This window comes from Salmo salar, chromosome ssa11 (genome assembly GCF_905237065.1).
Source record: "Salmo salar chromosome ssa11, Ssal_v3.1, whole genome shotgun sequence".
Lineage (NCBI taxonomy): Eukaryota > Metazoa > Chordata > Actinopteri > Salmoniformes > Salmonidae > Salmo > Salmo salar.
The window spans coordinates 24,262,427-24,283,352 of NC_059452.1; the positions used below are offsets into that span (position 1 = coordinate 24,262,427).

The 20,926-nt window shown below is 42.1% G+C and overlaps 1 protein-coding gene across 1 annotated transcript; it reads left to right on the plus strand.

Annotated features, from left to right (window-relative positions):
• The first annotated feature begins 1,233 nt into the window (after positions 1–1,233).
• LOC106563533 (CD81 antigen) lies at positions 1,234–20,655 on the plus strand. Its single transcript, XM_014129215.1, has 8 exons — positions 1,234–1,549; positions 6,832–6,946; positions 16,896–16,993; positions 17,097–17,171; positions 17,421–17,546; positions 17,697–17,795; positions 17,901–17,984; positions 18,110–20,655. The coding sequence occupies exons 1-8, from the start codon at positions 1,484–1,486 to the stop codon at positions 18,170–18,172; spliced, it is 726 nt and encodes a 241-aa protein (XP_013984690.1). The 5' UTR covers positions 1,234–1,483; the 3' UTR covers positions 18,173–20,655.
• The last annotated feature ends 271 nt before the right edge of the window (positions 20,656–20,926 follow it).

Consider the following 20,926-nt stretch of genomic DNA (forward strand, 5'->3'; position numbering starts at 1 on the left):
ACCCAGCAGCAGGACCGCTACCTCCGCCTTTGTGCAAGGAGGAGCAGGAGAAGCACTGCCAGAGCCCTTAAAAATGACCTCCAGCAGGCCACAAATGTGCATGTGTCTGCTCAAACGGTCAGAAACAGACTCCATGAGGGTGGTATGAGGGCCCGACGTCCACAGGTGGGGGTTGTGCTTACAGCCCAACACCGTGCAGGACGTTTGGCATTTGCCAGAGAACACCAAGATTGGCAAATTCGCCACTGGCGCCCTGTGCTCTTCACAGATGAAAGCTGGCTCACACTGAGCACGTGACAGACGTGACAGAGTCTGGAGACGCCGTGGAGAACGTTCTGCTGCCTGCAACATCCTCCAGCATGACCGGTTTGGCGGTGGGTCAGTCATGGTGTGGGGTGGCATTTCTTTGGCGGGCCGCACAGCCCTCCATGTGCTCACCAGAGGTAGCCTGACTGCCATTAGGTACCGAGATGAGATCCTCAGACCCCTTGTGAGACCATATGCTGGTGCTGTTGGCCCTGGGTTCCTCCTAATGCAAGACAATGCTAGACCTCATGTGACTGGAGTGTGTCAGCAGTTCCTGCAAGAGGAAGGCATTGATGCTATGGACTGGCCCGCCCATTCCCCAGACCTGAATCCAATTGAGCACATCTGGGACATCATGTCTCGCTCCATCCACCAACGCCACGTTGCACCACAGACTGTCCAGGAGTTGGCGGATGCTTTAGTCCAGGTCTGGGAGGAGATCCCTCAGGAGACCATCCGCCACCTCATCAGGAGCATGCCCAGGCGTTGTAGGGAGGTCATACAGGCACGTGGAGGCCACACACACTACTGAGACTCATTTTGACTTGTTTTAAGGACATTACATCAAAGTTGGATCAGCCTGTAGTGTGGTTTTCCACTTTAATTTTGAGTGTGACTCCAAATCCAGACCTCCATGGGTTGATCAATTGGATTTCCATTGATTATTTTTGTGTGATTTTGTTGTCAGCACATTCAACTATGTAAAGAAAAAAGTATTTAATAAGATTATTTATTTCATTCAGATCTAGGATGTGTTGTTTAAGTGTTCCCTTTATTTTTTTGAGCAGTATATAATAGCGGCCCCACTCACCCACTGGCCCAATAGGCATAGCCCCCTAAACTGCCATGCCTCACTTGCTCTGTAGGCGGCACCGTTGTACAACCATATTGTTCGATTTGTGCAAGGAGAGAGGCTAATTAAAAAAAACTGAGGCGGGGTCGCGCGAAGGGATTGCGTATCCTACATGTCTTGTTGCGAAGCAGTCTGAGTCTCTTCCTCTTCCACCTAGTTTTTAAGGGGCGGGGAGTACTTGGGTGTTGCCTATTTGTGTCGACCTCGACAGAGTCCAGTGGCTAAAAACATCGGATTATTTTCATTTTACAACCGTCTGGCCTTGTGTCTCTTGTGTCTCTTGCCCGTTGCCTCACCACCGAAAGGGATCAGAATACTTCAACCATGGGAGTCGAAGGCTGCACTAAATGTATCAAATACATGCTTTTCTTCTTTAACTTCATCTTCTGGGTGAGACTTTTTTCTTGTAATATAGACTTTTATCTGGCCAAGCATTTGGTTGCTTGTCTATAGGGGCAGTAACCTCCCCCTCTTCCTGCTAAAAATAGTTTTATTAAAAATAGATTTATTTGGTATTTTTTGTTGTTGTTGTTGCCAAATAGGTAAACGATCTGTGGAAAACCTCACCCAAATAGGCCTGCAGATGCCGATGTAGTAGTCTTATTTATAGTTGTTTTATTTAATGTTTTATTTATTGTATTATTTTTATTAAAATAAAAATAGAGGTTTTGTTTTTAAATAGACCTAGACTCGTAGCCTATGCTGCCATATGGCGATATGAGGTGCGTTCTTATTTATTACGAATAGCTAGCTGTACAAGAGCAGCCATATTTTAGGGACCTACAAGAGCAGCCATATTTTAGGGACCTACAAGAGCAGCCATATTTTAGGGACCTACAAGAGCAGCCATATTTTAGGGACCTACAAGAGCAGCCATATTTTAGGGACCGCATCGGGAACAGACCGTCATGATATGTGAAGATTCGAAATTATGTTGCTGACTAAAGTAAATAATTATATGAATAATAACCAAGTGCAGGATATGATTGATCGGAATATGACTGTGCAGGAACTAAGAACATAGTGTTTTTCCAGTACATAGATGGTCCGTGGTCCGTTTTCGACTACAAATCACATTTCAGTCATTGTTTAGATTGGAATACCTCGATGTTGTCCCTCAGTAATCTCATACATACACCCATCATTTTTTGTGGTGTTTTTGGCTCCAATGAACTGAATTAAATTCTGGATATTTTTATATTATTAAAATAGGCCCGTTAATCATTGTGAAGTTGTGTAAATCCCCTGAAATGCCTTTGCCTCTGTGATTCATTGGGTACATGTGTTTATTATGGATGAGTCATTGGGATGGAGGGAAACTTTGACTAAAAGACCACAAACATTTATGCAAACTTTTCAAAACCCAACAGATTGTCACACCATCCTTTCATTAGTGGAAGTGAAATGTTCCTTAGTCTTTTTATGTCCCTGGCAAGCCAGCTAAGAACAAATTCTTATTTACAATAACGGCCTACCAAAATGCAAAACGCCTCCTGCGGGGACGGGAGCTGGGATTAAAAATAAATTAGATATAGGACAAAACACACATCATGACAAGAGAGACAACACTACATAAATAGAGACCTAAGACAGCAACATAGCATGGCAGCAACACATGACAACACAGCGGTAGCAACACAACATGACAACAACATGGCAGCAGCACAAAACAGGGTACAAACATTATTGGGCACAGACAACAGCACAAACGGCAAGAAGGTAGACACAACAATACATCACTCAAAGCAGTCACAACTGTCAGTAAGAGTGTCCATGATTGAGTCTTTGAATGAAGATAAAACTGTCCAGTTTGAGTGTATGTTGCAGCTCATTCCATATTCTTCTGTCTTGAGATGTATATTTTTATTATAGGGATATGTTATTGATTGATGATTAGGCAGAAGTATTCTTAAGAGCGTGTATAGAACCACAACAATCAGAAGGACATGTATTGGTAGACCTCCAGACTATTGTTGTAAACATATCCCCAAGGCTACTTTGGGTGACCCCAGATTAGGTGAGGGCACTGAACTTGAGAAATCATTCACTGTGCCAAGACCCGCACTTGTTCATGTGGGTTGTAATGTGGGAGTGAAATTCATTGTGAGTCTTGACTCAGTCATGAAGAAGGTTGGAAAGGATGAATTATAGTAGGGGCTGGGGTGTGGCATAGCAGTCATCTGTGGAAACTGAGAGATACTCATTTTAAGATTCATGATTGCTTAAGTGGTTGCATGGATTGATGTGTCGGGGTCTTTTGCTTGCTCAATGACCATATCCATTAGACTGGAAATGTATATCATCCATTCTCTTTTCTCTCAAGGATAATTCATCCAAAGGCTGTCATTGTAAATTAAACTAAAAGCCTTCCCCAAAGAATGTTTGATTAAGGGTTGCTACCCATGCCATTTTGCATATGTTGAACAGGTGACAAATCACTTTAAGAACAAGCTGGCAAAAAAAGAAAGATCTATCTAATTACATTTAGTTTGAACACATCCTTTCACATGAAAACCTTTCAATCACTTTGTTCATTCCTGTGGATTGCCTTTTGAGCCGGGACACCAAGTCATTGAGATATATCAAATATAATTCTGATTTAAACAATGCCAGGGAATGTCCTCTTGTACACCCGCATTCGAAGGCCAAGACTCATGGGCTTCTCAGAACATAAATCAGAGTTGAGTGGAAAGGGGCCGGTGGCTGACCCGTGGTTTACAGGATCTGTGGCTTCTGCATTTGAGCCATTCCCATCAACAGCACCAGTGCGCCAAGCATTTTACAACCCCCTGCATACAAGGCATGTGGCAGAAATAGCCCTCTCACTAGACTGCAGTAAAAAGAGCTGAGGTGCTAGGGCAGTAAGGCGGTATGTTATCTGGTCCCAGACAGATAGCAGCAAGGCATGTAGTTCTGTAGTATCAGGATACAGTTATAATACAGCAAAGGGGAAACACAGTGGGGTACTGGCACTGAGGTATACTATGTTGTGTTTGCCAGTCATAGTACAGGAAAAACATGTACTGTACTTCCTCGCACAGATAAGTGACACATTCATCTCTCGAACTCAGTGAACATGCTGAAAATGTTCTTTCCCACGCAAGAGTTGAGAGAAGTCAGATAAGCAGTTCATGATGTGTACTTGAAGATAGTAGCTGTTTTGGTGTATTGTTATTTTTTTCTGTGAATTTAACTTTTTAGCTAGCATGGAAATGACATGATTAAGTTCATCGGATCGGGTTAATATAATGATATGGTTGGTTGGTCTCCCTGAGATTTTCACAAGACTCGCTTGCAAGTCACTTGGTTGGCCTCGTACCACTTTGATAATATAAATAATCATGGATTGGATTTGAATGCTCACACCTGTGTCATATCATTGTAATTACTATAGTAACAATATTGTATAAACCTTTTGTTACCTAATAATTATGTTAGTGGAATAGTGACTTATCTGTGACAACATCTTTTTTGTAGCCTATAAAACCATCTGTAAGTAGATCTGTGCTTGATCAGCACATGGATGGGAGGAGGCAATGGAAAGAAGCACTGTACTTGGGATAGAACCATGGAATACTTTCCAAACTGTTTAACATCCTACAGTGGAATCTTGCCACAGAAACCACACAGAGAATCAAACACAGTGGACTATAGGGCTTTGGTGTCCAGATAGGAAAAGGAGTCTGAAGTTCCCTTCTTCAATGAGACCCCCTGGCGTGGAAGCAAACTAATGACTGTGCACTGACACATGCTACCTCTGTTATTTTCCCCATGCAGCCACCTGTCTCTGCAGGTTGCTCTCAGGCCAGCATGTTGGAAAGGCAGGGGAAACTAAATGTGAGGGAGGGAGGGGAGTCATACTGTGTCTACAGTAGATATCAGAGCAGCCCTTTGCCCATACTGGGAACAGCAACAGCTGACAGGGGTGAGGGAAGTCACCCGAAAGAGGAGGGTGACAATAAGGCTGCAAAGAACTGGCATGCCTTCCCAGTCACTGGACTTCATTTCTGTCCACTGTTCTTATTCATATTTCTTTCCCTAGCAACACCTAAGGAATTTGTATTTAGCTTTATATATTATGGAACCGTTAGGCCTCAGTATAGAATTTGGAAATAAGTATGGACTCTTTCCATTTGTGAGAAGAAAAAAAGTTAATAACAAGTTTATATTAAACATTGTATGATACAGTACAGTATCATATTAATGTAATTTATGTACACTATACTGTGTCTCGGGGTCTGTGTCTCTCAAGTATTAGATACAGTATATTCATGTCCAAATTACAGAAATCCCAAAAGAGATGACTGTTCAGATGTCTCTCTTGGCTGCTCCAGAATGCAACTGTTCAGGAGCCTCACCCTTTGGCAGGCTGCAGTGTTGATCTTGTTGCCAGGCAGCAGTGAGCCTCAGCAGTGGAATGGACCTTGCTGAGGGAGATGGGGAGGAGAGAAGAGCAGAGCGGCTGGGTAGGGGAGTCTATTTTCAGGCAGAATTTTTGATAGTCTCCATGAATGAACTCAACCAGAGGGATCATGATTATTATACAGCTAACTTAGGTTAAGTCTTAACATATTCCTGCTGTGAAGATATGGGTTAGATGTATTACATTTCACTAACCTAGTAAACCTTTTTGGAGTTAAGTCCAGTTAGATGGATTTTACCAACCGCAGGGCAGAGGTACAGTAGTAGTTTGTACAGACACTGACTCCAGGTACAGGAAGCCTTAGTGAAAGCTCTCTTCATCTGAAGCATTACAGCCACCACCCCATGTCAGAGAAGGTGGGGTGGTGATCTCTTCCAGTGTTCTGTGTTGTCATGCAGCTGTTAACAGATGTGGCTGTGCTTTCATATCATAAGGTAGGGCAGGGGGCTAACAGGACTCTGGGGGAGTGGGTGGCTGGGTGGGCAGAGCCTCCTTTGTCCTCCACTTGTCTGGGCATTCGTTAGTCAGAGTTGTGCTGCCTGTGTTTGTTGGGACTGCGGCAGAAGCAGTGCTGTGTAGATGAATTACGTAACACCAACGCTCCCCATCCTAATAGCAACCGTAAAGATCTGTCAACACCAATCCACTCTTGGCGAACCCCAGCTGCTATACTGCTGAATAGAATCAAAAATGTATGCAGAAATGTATGCAGATCCCCAGCTGCTATACTGCTGAATAGAATAAAACATGTATGCAGAAATGAATGTTTGAGTAAGGCCTCACTTTCCCCACTTCTTCTGTCCTCCTATGTTCAGCTCTGTGCAGTTTCTGGAGAGGCACCAGACAGGGGGCCAAGAAGTCCCCCATTCTCAGAGCCAAAATGGAGGCTATGGTAGAAAAGAATTCACTGTTCATCCAAACTCAGGGAGAAACCAGACACTGCTGAAATAGAAACCTGGGCTGTATAAAAGTTGTCAGTTTTGGTAAAGCATGGAGTCACAGGGATTCCACTATTGACTCCTACGTTGGCATCGAGATTAGCCAGAGACACTGTTGCTTTAGAGAAGAGGGTGGTGGAAGTGACGATGTTCAGTCTGCAAAGAACATGAACAACACTGAAGTTCTATTCGCTACACCTAACAAAAGAAGACTTCAAAGTGAATTTTGCAAGGTAAATGAATGTTGGTTCTTGTATGTGAGTGCATGTGTCTAACTCTTTCAATTTTCTCATTCCCTCTCTTCTGTCCAGCTCGCTGGAGGTGTGGTCCTGGGCGTGGCTCTGTGGCTTCGACATGACAGCCACACCAGCAGCCTGCTAGAGTTGAAGTTTGACGGCCAACAAGCACCAACCACCTTCTTAAACAGTAAGTACTTTAACACTCTCCCTCCTTGTCTTCAGACTATACTGTAACATGCATTTAACATGGTGAATATGTGTGTTATAAACATTTTATTGATGTTCCATAAACGTGATGTTGTGAGCTGGGTTCTCTCTATTTGACAACTGGTCCATTGTGTAGTTGTACTCCCCTGGAGTGCTCAGGGACAAGGTCAAGCAGAACAAACAGTATCCCAATGCTCCACTGATCCCTCAGTGTCTTCTAAAATGGCAGATTCCACTTCTCTACTATTATGGCCAAAGTGATCAAACGTAATGGGAGTTCCTTTTAGGGTTACTTAAGTAGTTTAAGTAAATGATTAAAAATAGGGATTCATTTGATTTCTGTCAAAAGCAGGGGTGTGGGTTCATTTGGAAAATGAATGCCATCAGTGAGGAATTGTAAATTCCCTCAGTTAACCTTTTTATGAAGGGGTTTACAGAATGAAAAGTCTCCTGTGTTATCAGGAAGAATGTAGCCTATGTTGCTCACATGTTGAGCAAGAAACATGTTTTCCCAGAGAGCAGTGCAATGTTTATCCAATATCTTTTAGACAACTACTACCCACACATACTTCCAGTTTCAGAATAAAACTTGTGTATCTACCTAACATTTACAGGTATAGTATCCTAAGGTATTTTGGGAGTTTTGTTTAGTACAAGTACTGCGGCAGTAGTATTGGGTTTATACCTCACAATTCACTGAAAAGTATCTTTCTTGTGGCAGTCCACTATGTATGTATTCTGAACTGAGGTTGCCAGGAATTTTCCCATTGCACTAAAAAGGGAGATCCCACCTGGTAATCGTGTTATTCTTAGTTAGCAGCTGGGTGTTATGGGCTATGACCAAGCGTTCTATAGCTGAGGTCTTTATTTCTGTCTGACAGAGGTAGTTGGTAACAACTGGACCAACAGCACCCTAAACAAGGGTCACAGCACTCTAACCCCAACTGTTCAAGTGTCACAACAGACCAGCTATATAAAACATTCTCCATCATCACCACATCCTGCATTAAGTCATACCCATGTAACAGTATGGGTGGAATTCAAATAGAAGAAGCCATAGCAGTGTTTATGCAGTATCTCTGTTGAGAAACTGTTGCTGAGCGCACACACACATTTCTTATTCTGAAAACTGTAAACACCATTTTTATGTTGTCACTTTCCTAGCCTACATAAAGGCTTTGACATGTTTTCTTGTTTTGGAGGCTTGGACAATTCTCCAGAGAGGATCAACTGTCTGTTTTTCTGACCATGACAATGATTCCACACACAAGGTGGATCAGGTTTTCAGTTTCACTATTATGTCCACTTTGATATTCTCCTGTCTCACCCCCTACTACTCCTTGTCTCTCACTAGGCCCCTCTCTCTCTGGGTCCTCTTCCCTCACTGTTCTTAAAGGAATCTTGGCATAATGCTGACCATGATTATATTTCTGACCTAATGGAAATCCCGTGGCTCTTAGAAACCAAGTTCTGTAAGAGGCAGCAGGAAAGGGAGTAATTGATTGTTGTCATCACATCCTCTCTTTCTTAAGGTTATGACATTAAAATCAGTCAAAACTCTTTTCTCAGTAATTTTTGTGAATAAGACAATGATAAACAAATCCTTTTGTAGAGTTTGTGCATTTTTACACTAGGTTAATTGTTGTTTTATAAGAAACAAAAGCTCTCCATTTTATCACTGTGGTCATTCGCCTGTCATGATTAACCGGAGGTTATTGACATAGATGTTAGTAGGCTAATATTTTATCTTACTCAAGTGATATCTAACTGTATAATGCATGACATTATAATCATCTACAAGATTGTAAATTCCCAGTCATTACAAGGCATAGCTTCAAATGTAAGACAAACTTCAAGTCTTTGAATGCGACTGTCTCAACAATTAAGCGACTATGGCAAAGTGAAGACTCATTAAGATATCCTGAAATAGTCTGTTAGAGGGAGGCATTGCCCCACTCACTTTGTGCATGAATTTAAAAGTGTTTATGGTATTCTTATTGTGGGAAGTGCAAGTGTGTGAAATGTTTTCAAGTAGTGCAATATTGCTAGTGGAAGTGACACTAGTAGGTCGCTCATACGCATTATCAGCTTCCATTTTGTGTGTTCCGTTGAGTGTGTTTCACACAGTCCCGGAGACTAAATGCGTCCCAAATGGCACCATACTCCCTACATAGTGTACTACTTTTGGTCAGGGCCCATCAGTAATGCAATATGAAAGGAATAGGATGCCATTTGGGCCATGGCCTGTGAAGTTGTAATAGAAGGGAAGTTTCACTGTAATGGCCTGGGCAGGCCTTGACCCATGACCTCATGGGGCTCCATGGACACAGCCCCCTTTGTCCCAGCCCAGTGGGTTGCCATCGATGGCTGGGGACAGCTGAAGGGGCTGCTCAGCCATGACCTGCTATGGCAAGGGTGGGCAAACTTTTGGTCTCGAGGGCCACATCGGGATTTCGAAATTCAACAGAGGGCCATACAGAATAAAAACATTTTTTACCGATTTGTTTGTCCAAATTCATTTGCGGGCCAGAAAGACAGCTGTTATTAAAAAATATATAGGCCCATTATAATTTCTATTAGAGGTCGACCGATTATGATTTTTCAACGCCGATGCCGATTTATTGGAGGACCAAAAAAAGCCGATACCGATTATTCGGACAATGTTTGTTGTTGTTGTTGTTTTTTAGTTTTTTAATATACATATTTGTAATAATGACAATTACAACAATACTGAATGAACACTTTTATTTTAACTTAATATAATACATAAATAAAATCTATTTAGTCTCAAATAAAAAATGAAACATGTTCAATTTGGTTTAAATAATGCAAAAAACAGTGTTGGAGAAGAAAGTAAAAGTGCAATATGTGCCATGTAAAAAAGCGAACGTTTAAGTTCCTTGCTCAGAACATGAGAACATATGAAAGCTGGTGGTTCCTTTTAACATGAGTCTTCAATATTCCCAGTTAAGATGTTTTAGGTTGTAGTTATTATAGGAATTATATGACTATTTCTCTCTATACCATTTGTATTTCATATACCTTTGACTATTGGATGTTCTTATAGCTACTATAGTAAAGCCAGCCTAATCTCAGGAGTTGATAGGCTTGAAGTCATAAACAGTGCTGTGCTTCAAGCATTGCGAAGAGCTGCTGGCAAACGCAGGAAAGTGCTGTTTGAATGAATGCTTACGAGCCTGCTGCTGCCTACCACCGCTCAGACAGACTGCTCTATCAAATATCAAATCATATACTTAATTATAATATAATAAACACAGAAATACAAGCCTTGAGTCCTTAATATGGTCAAATCTGGAATCGATCATTTCGAAAACAAAACGTTTATTCTTTCAGTGAAATACGGAACCGTTACGTATTTTATCTAACGGGTGGCATCCCTAAGTCTAAATATTGCTGTTACATTGCACAACCTTCAATGTAATGTCATAATTATGTCAAATTCTGGCAAATTAATTAGTCTTTGTTAGGAAGAATGGTCTTCACACAGTTCGCAACAAGCCAGGCGGCCCAAACTGCTGCATATACCCTGACTCTGCTTACACAGAACGCAAGAGAAGTGACACAATTTCCCCAGTTAATATTGCCTGCTAACATTAATTTATTTTAACTAAATATGCAGGTTTAAAAAAATATACTTGTGTATTGAAAGGCATTAATGTTTATGGTTAGGTACATTGGTGCAACGACAGTGCTTTTTTCGTGAATGCGTTGTTAAATCATCACCAGTTTGGCAAAGTTGAAGTAGGCTGTGATTCGATGATAAATTAACAGGCACTGGATTGATCGTATGCAACGCAGGACAAGCTAGTTAAACTAGTAATATCATCAACCATGTGTAGTGAACTAGTGATTAAGATTTATTGTTTTTTATAAGATAAGTTTAATGCTAGCTAGCAACTTAACTTGGCTCCTTGCTGCACTCGCGTAACAGGTGGTCAGCCTGCCACGCAGTCTCCTCATGGAGTGCAATGTAATCGGCCATAATTGGCATCCAAAAATGCAGATTACCGATTGTTATGAATACTTGAAATCGGCCCTAATTAATCGGTCAACCTCTAATTTCTATCTCGTTTTAGACATCTAACAGTGGCCTGATTGAATGGTTTGTAGTTTGTCCACCTCTGTGCAAGGGGATATCATAAGGCTATTGATCTGCTTAGTGAGAGTAGCAGTAGGAAGTACTGCAGCCTTGCTACTGTACAACTGCATCTTGATATTGGATGTATATTGTAGAAATGTTATACATTGGAAAATAAGCAAATAAGGACTCAATTTCATCGTGCTTGTCATAGCTTGAAAGATGGTGATATTGTATCGATGTTGATTCATTGGAACTTTTTGAAATAGTAGCTCTGTGTTCTGAAAGCAACTTGCCCAGCTAGTGATTGGGAAAGTTAAGGGAGTTGTACTTGCCTATTGCACCAGTGAAGTCTGTCAGTGAGAACAGATCCAGTGTATGATGTTTGCTAGTTTGGACAATTCTGGTCCAAAGTGTAAATGTTTTATAAGACAGTCTGGTTATGTTCAGATGGAGCTGGGCACCTCACCACAACACACAGCATTGTATTGCAGAGAGCAAGAACCTATGTGGCGAGCACATGAGGTTAGAGAGGCACCTTTCCTTTGATCTATAACCACATTACCCACATAACCCACATGACCTTACATTACGTATCAACCCATATTGAGGGACATAGAAGGAGAGTGAATCTCAAATTAAAATAAGTGTGAATACATTTTACATTAACTACAACCAATAAAACCACCAATTTTGGCAGGACTTGGGTGGTACTCAGGTTCCTCTCGTGCATTGTGAGATTGGACAGAGGAGAGAGGTAAGAGGGTAATTCTACTGGCCCATTAAACACTCAGGGGGAGTAAACACACGGTACTATGTCCACTTTTCTGTTGATAGATTCCAGTAAAGGGTCACCCATGAGGGGAGAAGATGCCAGAAGATGCTTATTAGCGCCACCCCTGCCCCAGGAGTCTAAATTTGCACTCTCACTCATACCTCTCCCTACCACTTCCTCTAGATAATGTCCTTTAGGTAGAGATATTATAGAACATTAAATGAGCCTGGATGGTAAATGCAATACTGAGCTGCTTCCAGAGTCTGGACTCGGCATGTCTTAAAAAGCTGGTGTTCCACCATATGACCCCCAGATGCACTCCTCTGTCATGTTCAGCTCTAGTGTAGCATCACTCACACTTCACTGTCAGATACTGTGTAGTTGGCCGTAGTTATGTGACTAGGTTGAGGACCCTGAGGAAGGCACAGTGATGCCGAAACGTTGGTAAATACCCATTAAATTACTGGGAGTTTATACATGGAGTGTGCGACTTTCTTTATTTTGATAGTTTATAGTTTATTCGCCGTTAGTCAGCACCTCCACACAAACACATTTTTCTGGGTGTGCGCCAGCTCATGTTTTTTAATCTAGGTTGAGGTTACTAACATCAGCTAGGGATTTGTCCTGCTTCTCGGGGGGCCAAACTTGTCTGCCCTATTGTATACAACACATGAAATTCCTTCCTTGTGCGGTCAACTTCCTTCATAAACGTCCTCTCTCTCCCCTAAACTTTCACTAGCTGCAACGTTCAAAATCTACATTCAGTGTTGGCCTCATGAATCATCTTCCTTGTTATCAGTCATTCATTTTATCATTCATGAATGCAGGTCAGAAGGGTAAACAGATATCACGTTAAGGAAGGAGGTAAAATGGAGGGGGAAGTGAACTTGCAGTAGAGGAAACTTCAGCCATTTAGCCTTGATTAGGCTAAAGAAGCACAATGTCCATGCAGATCTAATAAACAGTAGCCAACTGGAGCACAATCCATCCTCAGGGGATTTCCAATTATGTTGTGGATGTTTTCAGGGCATTCATTTTAAAATTTCTTCTCTTCAAAGTTGATTAAGAGAAACCAAGAGACTGTGGTTATTTTTCAGCAACTGGGTTTGTATGTCCTTTAACAATTTACTCGCTTGTTTAAAAATAATCACAGCCTGCCCGTTACATAAAGTATTTTTCTCTTCAGAGCATGGTCCTTCTTGCTTTTTTTTCTAAACGAAAGGAAAAAATTCCTCACCAGTCTCCCCCTCTCCTCCCTCATACTGCCCCACCCTCTTTCCCCTCTAGCCTGTTACTTTCCACTGAAGTTCAGCTTTGTCCCCATCTGTTTGTGTTTAACGTCTGTGTTACACTCTCCCTCCTCCTCTTCAGCTCTGTCTACCTCTCTCTGTCCTCCTTTCTTTTCTCTTCCTCCTTCCTTTGATTTTGTCACTCCTCTATCCACCTCCCTACCACTCTCTCTATCTTCATCTCAATCCTCTTGTTTTTCTATTGCTCTGTCCATCTCTCTCTCTTGCTCTGGTATCCTCCTCCTCTCTCCTTTCTCTTTTCTCTTTTCCATTTATTTCCCTCATGCCTATACCTTCTCATGTGCTAGGTTCCACACAGCACATCTCTCTCTCCTGGCCCATAGACTGGGCACTCTAGCACCATGGTGTGGAGAGCCTGATGTCATAGACTGCGCTGGTTCCAGAGCTGGTGTTGGGCCTTATGTTTCCTCTCACTCAAGGGTCTATCCCCCCCTGGCTCTGAGCCAGCTGCCTACCCCGGGAGTTAATGAGACTAACAGCTGCATTATGCATTACAATTCACTGGCGTGCACGCACATGGACAAGCACATAGACACCTTTTCTGGATAATAATGTACTATCCAGTACCACAGTGCTGTATCAGTTTTCATGTGCATAGCCTCTACATGTTTTTCCATAGCCAAGACACATTCAAATAGTGACATAAGCAGTGGCATTTCGGTTTGTACGAGGTAGCGGAACAGTACGGTAATTCACGTCACACCCGTACCTATTAAGTTTAGAATGTAGTCTATGGTATATTGAATTAAATTTAGTGTACATTGGAATCTAACTCCAAGTTTAGTGTTTATTACACGCAAAGAAAGTGTATCCTCCAGAGAGGCTGATAATAGTTTAAATATAACAATAACTGAAACACAATGAGGTCAGGAGTCATCCTTTTTCTAGATGATCTGGGGGTGGTCAGCACTTCTCCCTGTTTCTCATATAATTTCCGTACAAGCAATGACCGGTGATGACTCAGTGGAAATCCATTGTACTGTATATCCTTGGTCATGCACCCAAGAACAATGTATGTGCTTCAAATAAACATAAGTTCCATTTGAAGCATCTTGTATTCTCTATCTTTACCTGAAGGATTTAACACATATAGTACTTGACAAAGTGCAGTTTTCAGAATATTCTTCTGTGCCTGTAGTAAGCAAACTTCCCTAAAGAAGTCAAATGATATGTACAAAAGGCGAAGACTGAATAGTATCCTTAGAATGGGGCCCCGGGTTTCTTCAGGGCACTACACTCTTAGAAAAAAAGGTTCCAAAATGATTCATCGGCTATCCCCATAGAAGAATCCTTTTTGGTTCCAGGTAGAACACATTTTGGTTCCAGGTAGAACCCTTTTCGGTCCAGGTAAAACCCTTTTGGGTTCCATGTAGAACCCTCTGTGGAAAAGGATCTACATGGAACACAAAAGGGTTCAACCTGGAACCGAAAGGGTTCTACCTGGAATCAAATAGGGTTCTTCAAAGGGTTCCCCTATGGGGACAGCCAAAGAACACTTTTAAGTTCTAGATAGCACCTTTTTGTCTAAGAGTGTAGGTCACCATTCATCCACTGTGAGTGAGGTCAGAGTAGAAGGTCACATCAGGGGCTCTGATGTTTGGAACCTCCTGATTAATCAACCAGCAGAAATACGGTTTACCTCAGACCAAAGCCTACATTATTTCACCATATTTGTGTTATTACACACATTATTTGTGTTCTAACATTACTTTTTTGGTAATAATAAAAACATCTAGTTTGGTTGAAATGTCCTTTTCTTCCCAATGGAAAGACTGTAGGCTCTGTTCACTCTTCCCTCAAATCTAGTGGTATCCAACGATGTCTTATGGTAGCAACCATGTTCTCACTAGTACACAAGTGGGTAGGACGGATGATTCAAACGTTGGTCATAAGAAATCTAGACAGCTACCGTGTGTCATCAATGCCACTGCTTCCCACAGGAAAAATGTTGTTTTTGCTGCTCACCACAGGAAGCACATTTTTTTTTTTTTTATTATAAAATGGTTTGTTTAAAGCAAAAATTAACAACAGAGAGAAGCGTGTGATACTGCATCGACCCACTGCTAAACATGCCTGTCACGCCCCTGTTTTGCTCTGGTGATGTCATGGTAAGGGATGGCTGAGCAGCGCTCGTAAAAAGCTCCCCATCCGTGATTCAATTCCCCCCGCCGCACAGCCACAATCAAGGAAATTGAAGGAGCACTTGGTCAGCCTCCAAGCCATCGATTTTTAAATGAGCCAGGCGAGCAGGCAGGAGAGAGGCGCTGTCCTGGCCGTCTGTTCCTTCACTGGAATATGAGGGGATGGGAGAGGACGAGAATCCAATAAGCTTTGCGATTACAATATGCAGGACAAAAAAACATTAAACCAAATCGTGACCAGGCCCCTCCTTGTATCTATCAAGGACAGAGTAGAGGGATGGAATGGCAGTGTAGTCTGTGGGGCGTGGGTGGAGGTCTTAAGGATGATGGATGGGGAGAGGGAGAGATCATAGGAGACAGTGGCATACAGTACCCCTACTTAAAGCCCTGTATAGTGTTTCAAGCAAGACAAAGGGTGTGTTTTTCCCCAAGTTGGTTTATAAAAATTGGTACCGTAATACTTTGCATAAAGTCCCCATGAACTGAATTTATCTGAGAGATATAGAGAAAGGTTACAGAAAGAGAAAGGGGAAAAGAAAGAGAATAGGCCTGTAGACTAAAGCATAAAGAAATATCTTTCTTGAGCTAAAAAGTGACATATTCTCTGTGGTTAGTGAGTCATTTCTACCCCGGGCTGCATTCACTGTTCAGCCAATAAAAGGGTGCCGCACAGATTCACCACACAGCTCACTTCACACCAACCTTATCTTCTCGGAACTACTGTCCCCGCAAAACTTTAGGGCTATCGTCACGGAAACAGCAGTGAACAATAATGTTACGTGCCTTCGGAAGCGGTGGCTCAGGCAACTGTTGCTCTGGACCACATGCTAAAGTCTGATGAGGTCACAGGAAGAGAGGGGAAGAAAGAAGAATTGTGGGTCAGAACAAAAGATAATTAACCAATCAGCATTCAGGATTGGACCCACCTGTTGTATAATATCACCTAACCCCCCTGATTGAGATTCAGTGTGAGGCCCTAGGCATTATATGGTCTTATGCATAGTTGGACTATTTCTAAGTGCATGTTTTATGATTGAATTTATGGGTGAAATCAGTCCAGCACACCAAGGTCAGCAGAGCTACCATGGGTTTCCATGGTTACCATGCTAGCCCTGTCTGAGCATCTGATGGATGAAAACAAGGCATGATGGGAGGGGCTAATGAAATCTGACCACACCAAGGAGCTGTAAAAACAAAACATTGCACAGCCTGGCGAGAGACGACTTTGATATATTATAAACCTTTCAACTGAAAACAAAATATCCTTCCCCACTCCTGCATTCTCTTCAATTCTTATGCCATATGTTCTTCATAAGAATAACATTTATCTACAATGTTTGGATGAGACTTGACATTAGACATGAATGCTTATTGCATTGGATTGAGAGCCAAGCACCTTGTGAATATAACTGCAAAGTTCCCATATTTAGACAGAATTAAAACATGCTAAACCAAATAAATAACACCAACTCATGCCACCTGGTGGTAGTTAAGATGACTGCACTCATCATAAGGTAGAAGACACAACACACTAGCAATGTTCTGCAGAATATTGACTATTGACTAAGTTGTCTTTGTTTATTCTCTCTCCATCTCTATTTAAGGTGTTCACATCCTGATCGCTGTTGGCGCAGTGATGATGGTTGTCGGGTTCCTCGGCTGCTATGGTGCCATTCAGGAGTCTCAGTGTCTTCTTGGAACAGTGAGTCATACAGACAGAGCACCATGCACCAAAGAATCTAGCCAGCCCATTCCCAGCTATCCCCTAAATTGGCCACTGATTTAATTACTTTGTTTTCCTCCAGTTCTTTGCCTGCTTGGTGATCCTGTTTGCTTGTGAGGTGGCAGCTGGAATCTTTGGATTCATGCACAAAGATTCGGTGAGGAAACATACTAACTCTGATCTTACACACACAGAAACACATTGCACACTTACACAAAAACAAAATGTATGTTGAAACACACAGTGTATTATACAGTACTATATGATAGAGTTAAAAGCCATTTGATAATGTCATAGTGTGGTCATGACAAAGTAACTGAGGGCGGAATAACTACATTCAGTTATTCCTTCGGAGTTCCATATCTGTCATAACCTGACCAGACACATCCTGTCCTTTTGGTTGTAGATTTCCAAAGAGCTGATTACCTTCTATGACAATGTGTACGAGAACTCTGTAGCAACCACTTTAACAGACCAGGACAAGGACAAGAAACAGGCTGCCGCTGCTGTGCTGAAGGTCTTCCATGAGACGGTAAGTCAAGCTCATACTTAAACTAAAAGCATAACTGTCCAAAACTCACTTGTAAGTTGATTTCAACACACAGCAAAGTGAATCTCATATCAACATCCAGACACACATCTCACTAATACAACTCCACTAACACGTGCCTTTTTCTTTTAGTTGGAATGCTGTGGTAGGGGCATCAGCAACCCGTTCACTACGTTAATCACCCAAGGTTTTACAGACATCTGCCCCAAGTCAGTCGCCGCTTCCACTACAGTAAGTACTCTTAGGCCAACTATGAGGACAATACAGAATGTTGGTTATATAGTACATAAACCACAAGGTACAATTTCGACTCAAATGTGTTCTTTTGTTTGACAGGACTGTCATGGAAAAATCAGGGAGCTCTTTACCGAGAAGGTTTACCTGATTGGCATCGCTGCCCTGATAGTTGCTATTATTATGGTGAGTATTATGAAAGAGAGTATGTAGCTTGTGTGGAAGTGTAACTCATATAAGATAAACGATCCTTGGTCTCTCTATGAAGAAACCCATAATGCCCCTCTCATTTCTTTGTTCTCTCCTGTCAGATCTTTGAGATGACCTTTAGTATGGTCCTGTGCTGTGGGATCCGCAACAGCCCGGTGTACTAAAGTCCAGGGGGGAAGAAGCAAGGGCTAGTGACCTCTGGAGATACTAGCCAATGACTGAAGGAAAATATTTATCTTCCTTTATTTTGTTTTTATAGCCTGTCACTTCCTCAAATAGTTGCTTGCCAATTTTGTCAGTTGTACAAGATCAAAAATGCATCTTCTCACACAGTTTTTGATAATACAGTACCAACTATTCTTGTCAGTCACAGATAGCTGTTCAGTATTTTGACTAATGTCAGTCTGTACAAAATGTTGAGGTTTACATTGGCATGGCTTTTAAACACACACGCACACACACACATGAATACAGATCCTGGAATTCTTGTGTTAATTGTGAAGTATTGCCGTATGCCATGCTGGAGTCCAAAACATTGTATTCTGTTGGTTTATCAATCTCTTTTCAAATGTATATGTATAAACTGTATATATATGCAGTGCTTTATGACTGTCAAGCATGGGTAATGTATTGAATCCCTTCTCCCCACAATTTTCTGCACTCACTGCTTGTCTGCCTGAGTTTTCTCCATAGAGAACAACCACTAACAGTGAATGGATACTATTGATTTGTCTGTCCCGTCTAAAACCAAGATAATAGAAGTGATAGTTTGTGCTGTGCTTTTATAACACCTACCAATCCAAGCCATAAAGAGACCCCATGCTTCCAAGCCTTATGAGTGGAATATCCCATCCTCCCCAACAACACCTTGTTCCTGTTAAACTACATTGAATGTCCTGTCCTTAACCTATTGCTGTGTACTATGCATACCTACAGAAACCTCACCTCTTGGGGTCCTAAGCTGGCGCAGCGTTAAAACGCACTGCACCACAGTGCTGAGGCGCCACTACAGCATGGGGTTTGATCCCAGACTGTCACAACCGGCCGTGACCGGGAGCCCCATAGGACGGCGCACAATTGGCCCAGTGCCGTTCGGGGTAGGGGAAGGTTTGGCTGGTGGGGCTTTCCTTGGCTCATCTTGCTGTAGCGACTCCTTGTGACTGGTCTGGACGCCTGCAAGCTTACTCCAGTCATCAGTCGAACGGCGTTTCCTCCGACACATTGGTGCGGCTGGCATCCGGGTTAAGAGAGCAGTGTGATAAGAAGTAGGCAGCCAGATGGGTCATGTTTCGGAGGACGCATGACTCAACCTTCACCTCTCCTGAGCCCGTTGCAGAGATGAGCCAAAGGACCTAATACGGGGTAAAAAATACGCTTGTGGCCATACCACCCTGAACACGCCTGTTCAGGGTCGGGCCTGGTTAGTACTGGGACGGCAGACCGCCTGGGAATACCAGGTGCCATAAACGCAAAAAAAAAGATTAAGAAAAAAAATAAAAAATAAATGTCACCTCTTCAGCCATTCAGACAAATCTAGTTTATTTTCAAAGAATACTTTTTACCCCTGCTTGTTATACTCTGACAGTCAAACATCTTATTATGCTGGGACTTGCCGGACAATGTTGTATCTGTGCTGTATGATGATACTGTATAATACCACTGACCATGCGGTTGTGAGAGGTTGAGTTTGTGTGTCAGGAAGTCCAATACTGGCCATGTCAACAAGTCAAGTCCACAACCAACCAACCACTAGGGGGCAGACCTGTTGTGATGCTTCATGGTATTCCATGGCTATGGTTCCAAAGCCAGGGGGAGCTCTTGTCATACGTTCTTGCTCCACTGTGACTAGGGTTGCCTGCTCAACTGCAAAGCACTTCTCGACCGGTTCCATTTCAATCTTCAGCTTCCCTTCAGAGTTTACAGATTTGAATCTGATTTATTAGAGGGCGAGGTGGAGCTATCACCCTATTATCTACACCTATCCAGTCCTTATAGATCTGTTAACACGGAAGGGGTAGAGGCTAGGGACTGAAGTGGAACCAGGCCCTTAACATTCACCTATATACACACATAAGCACTTAAACACTCACACATACTCACTCCATCATCATTTGTGTAGTCCTACATAATAGACTGTACGGCTTTCTAAGCCAACCAAAACCTAGTCTTGTTAACACATAATGCCTATGCTGATATATGGTTAAGTGTCTTGTAACATGTACAGCTATATATTATTGTACTAATGACCATGTAAAGACAATGTAGCTATGCCTTTCATTGTGATATTTTGTCTGGTACGTTGTCAAAAGAAAAATGTGTGTCGGCTTCAGTGGCAGTGTGCAGGACTGAGAATTCAGTTGAGTTACTAAAGGTTGGGAAGATTAGCATCATGGCTGTATATGCTGTACAACACAAAGGTGAAGAGCAATGCCAGCGAAAGAGTATCTCTCTTTAGTATCTATGTCACTGCCCTACTGTAAAAACACTATACACAATGTAGTGACTGAGACGCAATAGCCCGCTGCTGCTCAAATCTGTGCCCTTTCTCTCCTGTTTTAGATTTTGATTTGGTTTTGTTGCCCAAGTATTAAGGGATTAAATGTATTTTACAAATAATAAAGGAATAACCTGTCTTTTTCACATCTTATATAGTACACGAGTTGATGTTAAAATCCTTAACATATCCTTGACAGGTAGGCCCTATGTGGCAGTGTTTTCTATTCTAGGCTAGAGAGGAAAGTTTTAAACCAGGGTTTTCTTTCTTCACCCTAATTCCATAAAAATATATTTCCCAAATTTCAAAGTTACCTAATTATATGGATATAGAGAAAAACATCTATGGATTCAAAAGTTAGCACCATTGGTCGTAATTTGTATTTGGTCAGCAGGTTTAGACAGGAAATCAAGATATGATCAAA

Excerpts from the sequence above, each read along its gene's own strand:
- LOC106563533 (XM_014129215.1), top strand. The coding sequence starts at position 1,484 with ATGGGAGTCGAAGGCTGCACTAAATGTATCAAATACATGCTTTTCTTC. Across the intron at positions 6,947-16,895 it reads ACCAACCACCTTCTTAAACA|GTGTTCACATCCTGATCGCT; the intron begins GTAAGTACTTTA and ends TCTCTATTTAAG. Across the intron at positions 17,796-17,900 it reads CAGTCGCCGCTTCCACTACA|GACTGTCATGGAAAAATCAG; the intron begins GTAAGTACTCTT and ends TTTGTTTGACAG.